At 40.2% G+C, this 12,820-nt stretch overlaps 2 protein-coding genes and 1 long non-coding RNA gene across 4 annotated transcripts; 2 read left to right on the top strand and 1 right to left on the bottom strand.

Moving 5' to 3' along the window:
- The first annotated feature begins 221 nt into the window (after positions 1–221).
- On the top strand, positions 222–2,264 carry LOC108053398 (transcription factor grauzone). The gene is made up of 4 exons (XM_017136038.2): positions 222–397; positions 460–1,244; positions 1,327–1,521; positions 1,584–2,264. Exons 1-4 carry the CDS (start codon positions 281–283, stop codon positions 2,257–2,259), a joined length of 1,773 nt encoding a protein of 590 aa, XP_016991527.1. The 5' UTR covers positions 222–280; the 3' UTR covers positions 2,260–2,264.
- Positions 2,265–2,267: 3 nt separating this feature from the next.
- On the bottom strand, positions 2,268–5,077 carry LOC108053397 (vacuolar protein sorting-associated protein 51 homolog). Of its 2 annotated transcripts, XM_017136037.1 has the most exons (7): positions 4,918–5,077; positions 4,094–4,845; positions 3,399–4,035; positions 2,812–3,342; positions 2,647–2,759; positions 2,489–2,592; positions 2,268–2,412 (listed from the first exon to the last, which is right to left on the bottom strand). In XM_017136037.1, exons 1-7 carry the CDS (start codon positions 4,996–4,998, stop codon positions 2,408–2,410), a joined length of 2,223 nt encoding a protein of 740 aa, XP_016991526.1. In that variant the 5' UTR covers positions 4,999–5,077; the 3' UTR covers positions 2,268–2,407. The 2 variants fall into 2 exon arrangements, with proteins under 2 accessions (XP_016991526.1, XP_016991525.1); XM_017136036.1 differs by having other exon boundaries at positions 2,268–2,592.
- Positions 5,078–5,868: 791 nt separating this feature from the next.
- On the top strand, positions 5,869–6,129 carry LOC108053336. Its single transcript, XR_001769691.2, has 2 exons — positions 5,869–5,958; positions 6,019–6,129. It is a non-coding gene; the product is annotated as an uncharacterized LOC108053336 (long non-coding RNA).
- Positions 6,130–12,820: the final 6,691 nt, after the last annotated feature.

The following is a 12,820-nucleotide window of genomic DNA, read 5'->3' as shown; positions in this document are numbered from 1 at the left end:
AAAATATTTTAAGAGCTTTTAAGGCAAGCTTATTAAAGTAAATAATGAATTAATCTTTAAAATGAATTGAATAAATATATTTAAGTATTTCACTTACAAAAGGTATTATACATTTTCAAATTTGGCGACTGGTTTCGATTACGATTAACGATATTTCTTTCGATATCGATTGTCTTTTCCTTAGGTATTTATTGACCATCTGAAATACAGCCACACTTAAGCAAAAAAGTCAACAAACAAAACATTTTTGCTTTAAAAGTTTTAATGTTTTGATTTAAGCATGATTTGCCGTTTGTGCCTGAACAACGCCAACGATTCGGATACTATACGGATTTTCGAAGACGATGGACTTTCCCTAAATGTGGCTAATGTGCTGGCCAAATACTTTTGGTTTGAGGTAAGCCCTATCCCGGGTTCTTTTTTGTTGGGAAACTATAAATATTAATTGCTTAATTTCAGCCTAAAAGCGATGATCCTATATCCACGGTGATTTGTTTGACCTGCTGGAATCAGGTGAACGATTTCCACCAGTTCTATGGTGAGGTGGAAAGAGCACATCGTTTGCTTACGGAAAGGTTTTCGCTGAAATCTGGCCAGGATCAGGGAAAAGTAGAGCCGGGTGAGGACTTTAATCTTCCGGAGGATGAGCAAGATGAGGATCAGGAGGTGGGCTTACCCGCCAGCGATTACGAAAGTGGTTCCTTCAACAACGAGCAGTTTCTCAGCGATGTCATCGCACAGCAGGAGGAGCAAGAGAAATCCAAGCCTCTAGAAGAGGACTTAATTAAGGAGGCATCGGAACCAGTGCCGGACCTAGAGAACCTCCGAGATCCCGTACCCACCATACCCAGAGAGGAACGGAGAGAGACACGATCCACCACCAAGAGTAAATCGCATCAGGCAATAAGTCCTGCTCCTCCGCCACCACCAGAAAAAACTAAACCTCCTGCGACAAAATCCAGAGCCAAGAAAAACGCCTGCAAGCCAGAAGCAACCTTGAAAAAAACCAAACGCTATGCGGACTACAAACAGAGCATGTTGGAAATCGATGCCAAGATCTCTGCCCATATGCGACTCACCTGCGATGTGTGCCACGAGGGTCAGGAAACATATTTGCTCCTCTGCAAGCACATGATGCAGGAGCACCATCGCAAGGGGTATGTCATCTGCTGCAACAAGAAGTTCTACAAGCGCTCCTTCCTCACCGATCACATCGATCGTCATGCCGATCCCGAGAAGTTTAAGTGAGTGGTAAAGTGGAGGAAGCCAATCTGATAGAGAAATCATTGCAAGAGGGCTATTAATAAATGAGAAATTTCATTGCAGATGCACTCATTGCGACAAGCATTTCGCAGACAAGCAGTGTCTGAGAAACCATGAGCTGTTGAAGCATCATCCGGAGGAGGAGAAGACCTTTATGTGCGAGCAGTGTCCCAAGAGATACACCAAGCAGTATTTATTGGATCAGCACCGCGTTATTCACAAGGAGCGTAATGTGGTGTGCGATCTCTGCGAGAGGAGGTCTGTCTTGCATTGCACATATTAAATTAGTCTTTACCTTTATTCCCATTTTTTTTTTCCAGGTTTCCCAACCAATCCTTGCTCTGCACGCACGTCAAGATGGCCCATGGCAACTACGGCACTATGTGCGACATCTGCGCCCAGGTCATTCGTGGTCGAGCGGCCTTTCAGCGCCATCAGTTGGAGCATGCTGGAGTCACCGAACCCAAGGTGCAGTGTGATATCTGTGGATCCTGGCACAAGAACAAACACAGCCTCAAGAAGCATGTGCGACGACACAATGGCACCGCAGCCACCTGCGACCTTTGTGGAAAGGTATCGCCCAACCGCAGCGCCATGCTCAGTCACCAGCGGTACGTGCATCTCACGGATAGGAAGCACGAGTGCAGCGTGTGCGGAAAAGGCTTCAAGAAGGCCATTACGCTGAGGGAACATATGACCACGCACACGGGCGAGGTTCTCTACAAATGTCCCCACTGCCCAAAGACTTTCAACTCGAATGCAAATCAGCACACACACCGCAAGAAGTGTCATCCCAAGGAGTTCGAGGAGGCGCGAAAGGCACGCTCCGAGAAACGAAAAGCCATTAATGAGGAAGCGCCCAGCATTCTGACCATCTCAACGGGCGAGGATGGAGGTGAAACCACACACAGCATTATCTTGGCGAACAGCGACGTGGATCTCAAGGCCGACACCATCGAGTTCACCCTGTGTCTTAGTCCCGATACCACAGATTGAAAAACATATTTCTGTTGAAAGTCGTTACATGTATTTGCATCTCTGTTACAAAACTAATTGGCGGTATGGGAGTTGATGAATTTCTGTAAAATGAAATTCTCTCAATTCCCATTCCATTTTAGAAACAGAGAAGTTTATTTTAAGATCCTTAGGCTAGCAGCGTTTAACAAAATAGACGGAGATTTTAAGTGGAATGTTGCATTATTCAGTTTAAGGAGCGAGTACTAACCCCGTTCACAAATAATTTCCACAGCATTGGGCTCCATTAAAACGGACTCCAAGCAGCGTTGGACAGCTGAGCCAAGAATCTCGTCCAGCAGAAAGTTGACCAGGCTGAAAAACCATTATTTCGTTATTCCCAACTCCTTCAAATCGTAGCAAACTCACTTTTCATCGCTAACAAAGCGCCATAGGTTCATTTGCAGATAGTGCGCATCCACCTGGATCTGTTGCAGCCCGTACTTACTGAAAGTTCTTAGCCTCACGCACTCTAGCAATGTCTACAAGGAGAAATATCATTAATATAATGCCACTCTTTACATAATCTCTTACTTTAAGACCAATTTTAATGATCCCCATCACAATTGAGGCCTTGGTGAACTCCACCGAAGTAAATATCTCCACTCGCTCTGAAAACAATCGGTGTATGTTGGACACATAGCTGGACTCCAACTGCGAGGGCGTGTAGTTAGACCAATTGGATCGATATTGTGGTTTGGAGGTGGAAGCAAAGTTACTGAAGTATGTTTTACGACTGGAATCGCTGCTGGCTGTGGTGCGGAATCCTGACGCAGTATTCGTTGTTGCCTCGTAAAGGCTGGCCACCACCGTCTCGATGCTGCCCAGCTCCTCCACCACGCGCTTCATCACTGCCCGCACGGATCGCGGTTCCAAGCAGTTGAGCCAATCCCGTGTCTCGACGCTCTTGCGCAACATTTGCGATATGTTGGTGCCCTGAAGCCGTACATAAGAGTCCAGAAGTGCCTGTGCCGTTTCCCGCATCTCTGCACAGATCTCGGTTTCGTGGGTCAGTGTGGCACTGTTCTCCGAGTCGATTTCGTACAGGTCATCCACCAAAGCGATCTAAGGAATATGTTTATTATGGAAATTGTAGATAATGCCAACAAAAGAATGCTTACCAGTATGTGGACGCCCTGCTGCTCTAGTTCCAGACACGTTTTGGACAGCACTAGCAGCAGATTTGGTGGACTGGAGCTAGAGGCATCACCAAAACCGCACATCACCTTGGCGATATGGCGCAGAAAGCCTATCAGCAAGTTTTCTCGAATGCCCTCCACGCAAAGGGCGCCCTTGTGCTCTGCCTTAATGTTGAACGACCAATCGGTGCGCAGGAATATAAGCAAATCCTGCAGCACGCCTTTGATCTTCTCCACCATGGCCACATACAGGTTGCTGATCAGATCACTGAGATTCAGACCAGCAGCTGCATCGCTCTTGGCGGAAACCAGAGACAATCGAACCGCACTCAAGCTATCGGCAAAGTGATCCTTGAGGTTCTTGGCGTGGGCATCACAGAGTTGGTGGGCAGCCGATATAATAATAGAGACTGTGTTGCGTTGCACCTCCAAGCCTCGACAGATGTTCCGCATGGCTTGCAGGCGCCGATGCAGGCGATCCAGAGCCCGCAGCATCACCTGGGTGTCCCCAAAGCCAATGTCGGACTCAACGCGATCCTGGACAAGATTCAGATACTTGTCAATGTTCTGGTTGAGGAAGACATTCAGCTCCAGCAGGGCGTTCTCCTGGAAGTCATCACTAAAAATGGAAGGGATATTAATATAAAAGTAAGATGAGAAATTAATAATAAATATACCGCTCTTGCTCGTAATGCTTGGCCACAAACATGTCAAAGTAGGAGGTCACGACCAGCGCCAGGTCGTTGAGGAAGCCATCGATGCCCATGTCCACAAACTCGAGCATGTCCCGCTCCGTCTGATCCTGCAGCATGACAATCTGCTCGTGCAGTCGCTTGCCCGCGCAAGTCAGCATTTCGCTGGCCAGATCCGAGGTCTTCTCGTCCAGCTGCAAGAGCAGCTCTCCAATCTCCGTCAACGATTGGGCTGTGTTTCCCGCTCTTTGAAAGTCCTTCCGCAATTGTTCCTTCAGATCCGCCATAATGGCATCGCAATCTCGCTGGATTCCGTCGAACGAGGGCTGCCTGCCGTATTGGGCGAACACCTTCTGGGCGTGCAGGTAATCCTGGACAGCTTGGGCGTAGTTTTGCTCCTCGATCAGGGATTTTAACTTGGCCGGGAGCGTGGATAGGAACTGCAGTCGCTTGAGCAGCGAATGTTTCTCGGACAGGCGACAGAGTTGCGATCTGGTGCCCTGCAGTGTCCCAGTTATCTGCTCACTAAATGAGGTTATAGATTGCATCTTGGTCTTCAGCAGATTCACATCCGTTTCCATCTGCTTGAAGTCATCTTTCATTCGGCGAATTGTGTCCGTGGCGGAGATAAATTTATTGTAGTTCTCGTAAACAAGAGTCTGCATATCCGAATGCAAAGTTTGGGTGTCTTTTACCACCGCCGCTTCTGTATCCATAATTTGCCTCAGGGAACAGTCCTAAATTCATGAATAATAATTAAAACATACGTCCAGTAATTGGATGTTACTTCAGCGTATTTCCATACCCACCTTCAGCAGTCTCTCTAGATACTTTTCCGCATCGAAAGTGGAGCTGTCCATGTCGAAGGGATTGGCTTTAGTTTCAGCCATTTCGCAGACCTTATTTTCTAAGCCTAACTAAACAAATTAATGTAAATCTTCCTATTTTGTTGTTCTTTTACAGATGAAAAGTTACGCAGTGTTGGTAAGTGCCAAATTATAATCTCACTCAACAGCTGACAAAATAATATCGTTATCGATAGCCGAATTGCGCTCCAAAATATATTTTTTAAACCCTGAATTAAAACATAGATTTTGTTTGGTTTAAAAAAACAATTATCCAAACGCTTTGCCCGTTGAGTTCACGCTGTTAAGTATAAGAGTTTTTATATTTTTTTAAGGAACACAATAAAACATTATTTAAAGACACTTAATATTTTGTTTTTGGTGTTTGTCTTCATTTTAATCTTACTCTCATCGTTTGATTTTCGTCTTCAATAAATTTATTCGAAAACTTATATATTTGGTAGTATTCTTTTGTATACTTAAAAAGAAACCAAATGTTCTTTTACTTCAAAGATTGTCACCTATTGATATCGTTTTATTTTTTAGTTGAAAATTAAATAAAAAAATGTATAAATTATATCATCAATGGCAACAGTACGTATGAGTAATAAAATTAAGAGCCAATGCTAAGAGCCTTTAATCCATTTTATCCAACTTATCTTGTCATACCCAATGCATACAATAGAAGCGGGTAAGAGCAGGTCCTTATATATATATTTATATTTATTTATATTTTTTACATTGTTTGAAAGAGTTTATCAATTCAAGTGAAACTTTCTTATCTCACCAATTGCAATTGCTTATAAGATTGACCTCAGCTCTCTTTTCGATCAGAGCTTTGTGGGAAGTTCCAATGAGAATTATTTTACTGATAAGAAACAAATCTAGTACGTTTTCAATTACAGCTTCACTTTCAAAAGTTTTCTTGAAGCAAGCACAACATGAAACTGTATCTGCTCGCTTTAATATTAATTTTTGCTCTCTGGAACTCATTTGCAGCGGGGGGTAAGTAACATAAATAATTTTTATTTAATAAATTAATTTAATTACTCAAACATTTTCCAGATTGTTTGACGGATCCCGTGACAATGCTGTGCATTTTGGACCCAAATCAGGGCAAATAAGTTTGTACATATGTACATCCCTCTTCAATAAAGCACAAAAGTATAACACGAAGTGGGCTTCTGTATTCTAAGTAATTCAACAGTCTCCCCAGACTGAGTTACGTGTGGCAAATCGCATTAAACATTCCACGCCCTCCACCTTCCCACTCGCAGACATCTTTTTTATTTGGACTTTGCTACACTGACAGAGGGCATTTGATTTTCCCATCAAAATTGTAACTCAGTAAAGGAACGATGGTTTGAAGTTGATTTTTCATAGGATTTTGCAGCCGCAGAAGCATTTATTTGGTCAAATAAAGAAGTTATAGTTAATGCAGTTCCTCAAAGTCTTTGAAACATGTTTTCTAAAAAATACTTTTTAATTGGATATGAAGTCATTACCATTGAACCTATTTTAGAGAAACTATTTTTACAATTTGAATAATTTTTGTCCTATGTGTTTGTTAAATTAGAGATATATTTTAGATGATTGTTGTTATATTATTAGTACTATCAGATGATTATAATTATTTATCAAATTTATAAGTTTTATTTAAAATTATTTCCAAATGATTTGTTTGCAAAAGTAAGTCTAACATAGGAATTTATAGATTATTATCGAAGATTAACCTACAGAATTGTTATTTTAATTCAAGAAGGGAACACACTTGTTTTGGATTGTGTGTTTAGATGCAATGGTATATTTTGGTTTCCTAAAGATAATGTAATTAAAAGCTTTTTGAAAGATTATCCCAAGAGTAAGGATTTTGATATATTTTAAAAGGGTATTACTAGATTCCGTACCTAAAGTATAGGCCCAAGTATTCAGTATTTTTTGCTGGTTTCTTTTTATTTTGGTGGGAGTTTGTCTGCCCGCTGGCGACCGTGTCAAGATGAATGAACATGGACAAGTTTTTGCCACTTTCCGAGGGGAGAAAGTTCTCTGTGCTGTATCTTGCATCTGAGTCTCGTTTTACGGCTGCTGCTTCCCCCGCCTTCGCTTCTCTCCCATTATATTTTATCCTGTTCCTTTCCCTCTCGTTTCTTTGTGGCGTCTCATTTCAAATACATTAACATTTTGACCTTTCGCAAAAAAGTTCGAGCTGTTGCCGAGGCCGAATTTAATTTCGAGTTGTGTGCAGATTGTGCAAATCACACGCTCTCCAATACCTCCTCCAAATATCACCTGCACTGAGAAAAACAGAACAATTTATTTTGAAATATTAACTTACTCTCATTATACCTTTGAGAAGGCTTTTCGTTGATCCTTTCCAAGAAAATAGGAATATACTAGGAACACAAAGGTACGAATCTATGAAGTGTTTTAAAAAAAGGAGGCATAAACTCGAGGTAATTGTTTGGTTTGGATTTTAACTCAAAGACAAGGATTGTTTTACCGAAAGTAAAATTAAACCGAATTTCTGATTTACTCTAACTCAACGTGTGCTCATTTTTTCAACTCTACATATAAATCTATAAAAATCCTACACATAAAATTTTTGGTAGTGGAATCAACCATCTTTTACATTGAGTTTGCATTCACTTGTGGGTATATAATTCCCAGCTGGTTTTAGCGCTATGCACCAGAACCCACAAGTCGGACACTAAAAATATATGATTTATAATATATATATAATATATATATATTAAAACTTCGGCTTAAATTTTAAAATACAGAGTATGGGCCTTATAATATGTGGTGTTGAATTACTACTACTGAGTATAGGTTTCATATTATTTGGTAATAAATTAATGCTGATTTTTTCTTGAAGCCAGGAGTATTTATTTTAAACTGAAAACTTATTTGTATGTAGTATAGAAATTACACCACATATTAGAATTGTAGACTTTTCGGTATATGTTCTTAGATATTGAATTAATACGTATGCTTTAATACTGTCCATAGTTTCTTTTTAATACACGTTTATTAATATTTTATTAATATTTCACTTTTTTTTTTGGGTGTGCATACCTGCAGGCACAGGATTCTCAGGTAGTCCTAACACACAGGGACACACACTAGTTTGTAGCGTGAACTTTGCTTTCATCAAACTGAAAATTGAATTTACGTAAGCCAAGCGAAAGTCGCACAAAATATAACAAAAAACAAGAAAGGAAAGCTAACTTCGGGCGGAGCCGAAGTTGATATACCCTTGCAGAATACTCTGTAAATTATATTCTCCAAAATTATTCATATGATGCATTCTTAATACTCATAAAAAATCCCAACTTCCTAACTTTAAAAACACCAAAGTTATGGCATTTCCAATCGTTCAGTTATATGGCAGCTATAGGATATAGTCGGCCGATCCATATGAAATTTGGTAGGTCGGATTAACTGGCCAAAAATAAAACCCATAGGAAATCCCAACTTTCTAACATTACAAACACCAAAGTTATGGCATTTCCGATCAATCAGTTATATGGCAGCTATAGGATATAGTCGGCCGATCCTTATGAAATTTGGTAGGTCGGATTGATTGGCCAAATATAAAACCCATAGGAGAGCCCAGCTTCCTAACTTTACAAACACCAAAGTTATGGCATTTCCGATCAATCAGTTATATGGGAGCTATAGGATATAGTTGGCCGATCCCGGCCGTTCCGACATATATACTGCGTGCAAAGGAAAGAAGGGTGTGTGCAAAGTTTCAATTCGATATCTTTAAAACTGAGAGACTAGTTCGCGTAGAAACAGACAGACGGACAGACAGACGGACAGACAGACGGACAGACGGACAGACGGACAGACGGACATGGCTATATCAACTCAGGAGGTGATCCTGATCAAGAATATATATACTTTATAGGGTCGGAGATGTCTCCTTCACTGCGTTGCACACTTTTGACCAAAATTATAATACCCTCTGCAAGGGTATAAAAAGACTGAAATGCGGGAGGAAGGACGAGAAGGCTCTGTAAAACTCGAACGTGTCAAGGTCAAGTTGCCATTGTCCCAGCTCTCCCACCCACCAAAATCCCTGTGTGCGCAACAGGAAAAGCTGCCACCTCTCCCTTTTCCACACCACTCATATGTTTTGTGCAGTTTGAAGTGCGCCAAGTCGTTAAATTAATTTCAGTGCACTCAAAAGCAGGAGCAGCGGAAACTGGAGCACAGCGCTCATTTTAAACGGATTATGTGCACGGCATTGGAGTGGGTGGTGGGTGTGCGGCAGGTGGTGGGGGTGGGTGTTTCGGGGGCAGAGATTACCGGCAAGTGGCCGCGCCAAGTGAAGTGAGGCTGCGTGAGTGGACAGCAAATGAAAGGCAAACAAGTCGAGCGCCATAACACACAACTTTAAGCCGAAGTCAAAGGTTGGGCGGTTTTCCAAAAAGAAAATTCTGGGTGGGAAAACTCAAGTGCCATGGCTGATTTCACTTCAAGCTTTTCAGCTGACACTTAAAAGTCATTTGGCTGGAAAAAAATGGCACAAAATGGAACACTAAGTGAGTTCGAAATATGTGCACACTTAATAGGGAATTATTGGCAGAATCATAGGCGTTTTGCCAATAAATTTAATTTTTAAGTTATACGTCACTTTTTAAATCACATTAAAATGGTTGAACTGGTGTATTTTTTTAATCAACTTAATTTAAATTAATATGTGCCTTTACTAACATCTGTATTTAAGGTTATCTATTTTCAAAAAATGTAACAATGAGCCCAGCAAAATCCACTTATATAACGCATTTCAAAGTTTGATTTATTTATTCCTTATAATATAAACTGATTCAAATTAAAATAAAAAAATTAATTTTTGAAAGTTGTGTGAAAGATGGGGTTTTGTTTTTTATTTTTATTTGCATTTTGTGCTTATTTTTTGGAATGTTGGACAAAAATTATTTCGATATATGATTTAGTTCTAGATATATATTTAATAAAATATATATATATATTTAATATAAATATTGCACAATACATTTTCAAAATGGAAATACTCCCTGTAATACAAAATATTTAAATAAAACGATCGTAAATAAATATAAGCAATATAATTAGCCCCAATATGCGAAGTTTTAAAATTATTCCAGATGTTCAACATCCAATTTAATGTAAAATTATATCCCCAAGGAAATATGTTTTCACTATCGTGATTTGCCAAAGCATGTAAATCATAAAAGGGGAACACAGTTTTGGCCAATAATCCGTTCTGAAATTTATGAGCCTATTGTTTGTTCTTCCGAATTTAAGTGCGGCGATAAGGTTGTCAAGTGTCGACAGTTTTATCAGCCGCCAAAGCAAATGCAATTTAAGTGCATTCGAAAATAAAAACGTGGAGGAGCGTGTAACGCCGAAGGATATGTGCCCATAAACCCAAGCACACGCATGCGAACATACATATGTACATATAAAGTATGCATGCAGATGTATTTCCCACGGAGGATTGGCCTTTGGCGAGCCATAAATCTGCACGCAAAGTGCTTCCGGCCTGCCAGCCAAAAATGGCTGATGATTCTACTTCTTCGGTTGGGGAGCGCTTTAATGACGGCAAAGTGCCGGCCGCAGGTGTTTTTCTTGTGGTAGGGGAAAAGGTGGAAAGAGTGATGGTAAAAGCATCACGCAGAAAGTGATGCAAATGCAACTTCATCTGGCATTGCAGCTGCAACAAGAAATTCGCGGAAACTCTTTCTTTCGGCTGTGTCAACTGATAGGCATTATTTTTACCAATATTCCTCCCTTTAGGCAATTGATTGCAAGAAAACGAACACAGAGAAATAAATAAAATAAAAACTTGACGAGCACTTCATGAATTTTATATGTCACAATATTAAATCAATAAAGTAAAACTTTATTTAAATATTCCATATATATTCCAAATATCCAAATGTTTTCTAAAAAGCCTTCTTTATTCTTATTTTTGATATTTTTGGCTTAGGATATTCTTTTTTTAACAGTAATCGTTTTTTATCTTTCTGTTTTTTGTGTTAAGGCATTTGAATGGGAAATCATTTTAATTTTTCTATTCCCAATATAAAAAATGTGAATAACTCATACTTGTTTGTTGGGTGTTTTTTATAGTTTTTATTGAGTTAACTGGAATTAACAGTATTAAATCTTTAAATTTGAATTGGTATTAAACGTTTTAAGTGGACGAAGCATAACTTGATTTATTAAATTATATATTTTGGTTTAATTTGCATCAGATTTTCTAAGAAATCGATGTCCCTGATTTCTTTCAGTGTGGCCCCTAGACCTGGTTCCTCCTCCGCCGTCGTGTTTCTGCTGTCAGTTGGCGTTGGCGTTGTCAATTTTTTATTGCCCTTTGGCAGATGTGTTTGACTGCTCAGGAATGGAGGTGGCTGGGTCGGGATGCTGTGTATATTGCGCTTTCGAGGTTAGCGGGTCACGTGCCGCTCTCGACCTGCTCCTTCGACATTTGCTGCGACAAAATCAGCGCCGTGGCATCTTCGCCAGCAATTGAATTCAAATGAAGCCGGGCCAAAAAGGCGGCGACGCCCCCGAAGAATAAATGCGATGCCATAAATCAAGCATAAAAATTGACATTAATTTTGCCCACGAGAGAAAACACCAAGCGATAGAGTGCGAAAGAGAGGGGGGATAGCTATAGTGCGGGGGAGCGAGATGAAGCACTGCTTACGTGTGGGGCTTTTCCGAATTCAATTCGCTGGCGAAATCGAGGAAAGCAAAAGCTCTGAGCATCGATCACGCTTGGAATATTCAAGTGACAATCAACCGAAAGGAGCTCATCTGCCCATTACCCATCCTACATTTTTTTCATTTTCCCTCACCTAATCGAATCTCAGGCAGCGAAAACGAAAAAGTTTTCCATTTAATGCGATTGTGTCTGCATTAGTTTTGCGGTTTATTTCGTTTATTGCACTGCGATTTAATGGGAAATTAGCATTTGGAATTAGGCAATTAAAGTTCGCTCTCAACTATGTTTATAACAATGTGTGGTTTTTGCAAAAATAACTAACTAATCAAACCGCAGACACAACGGCGAAAAGTGCTGACCTCAGAAACGTAATTCCGTTTGTGCAGTGAAACGAAATAAAAGCATTTTATTCCTAAATATAGAGTATAGAAAGGGTTTATGTGGGTGTTCCGCTTTTAAGGGGTGTTTTGGGGAGATTCTAGGTACATTAAGTTATCGACTGTTGACAAAAATAACCGGAAACAGGCCGAAATTGATGGCCTAATGTTTGTGTGTATCTCTCTTCTGTCACTCTCCCCATTTTATAGCATACTTTTCAGCGAATTGCTTTGTATTTGCAGGCACTGAAATGTTTACGTGTTTGAGAGCATTCGGACGGAGTTTATGACCATCTGGGGACTTCATCTGGCTTGCACTTCACTCCGGGACCCACAAAAACACTTCATTGCTTTGTCCGGCCTGTCAAATGAATGCTATTTCAGTACAAAATCGGAAAATAGCCACAGTCCACTAAAAGAAACTCGGTTGTCAAAGGTCAAAAGGTAGATAAACCCAGTGGAAGTGCTACAAAAAAATATTATCCTTTTCGCCGTGAATGGATAAAGATCTTTTTGTGCGATTCTCTATGTTAATAAAGGTAATTGCCATGACGACTGTAGCGCTGCTGAAAGCAAAGTCCAGCAAACACACATGTGTACAGTGCAAATTCAATAACATGAAAAAGCATGTTCTGGACGTAAAGAATTAACGATTGCCCCAAAATAAAAATATATATTTTTTATTTTCTTATGGTCGATTCCGAATTATAAGATAAACAACATATCTTGTACACAGAATAACGTATATATGTTAGTACTTGCTTAAATT

Source organism: Drosophila rhopaloa, unplaced genomic scaffold (genome assembly GCF_018152115.1).
Source record: "Drosophila rhopaloa isolate 14029-0021.01 unplaced genomic scaffold, ASM1815211v1 contig_115, whole genome shotgun sequence".
NCBI lineage: Eukaryota > Metazoa > Arthropoda > Insecta > Diptera > Drosophilidae > Drosophila > Drosophila rhopaloa.
The sequence above is the reverse complement of the archived record's forward strand: the minus strand, read 5'-3'. Positions and strand labels throughout refer to the sequence as shown.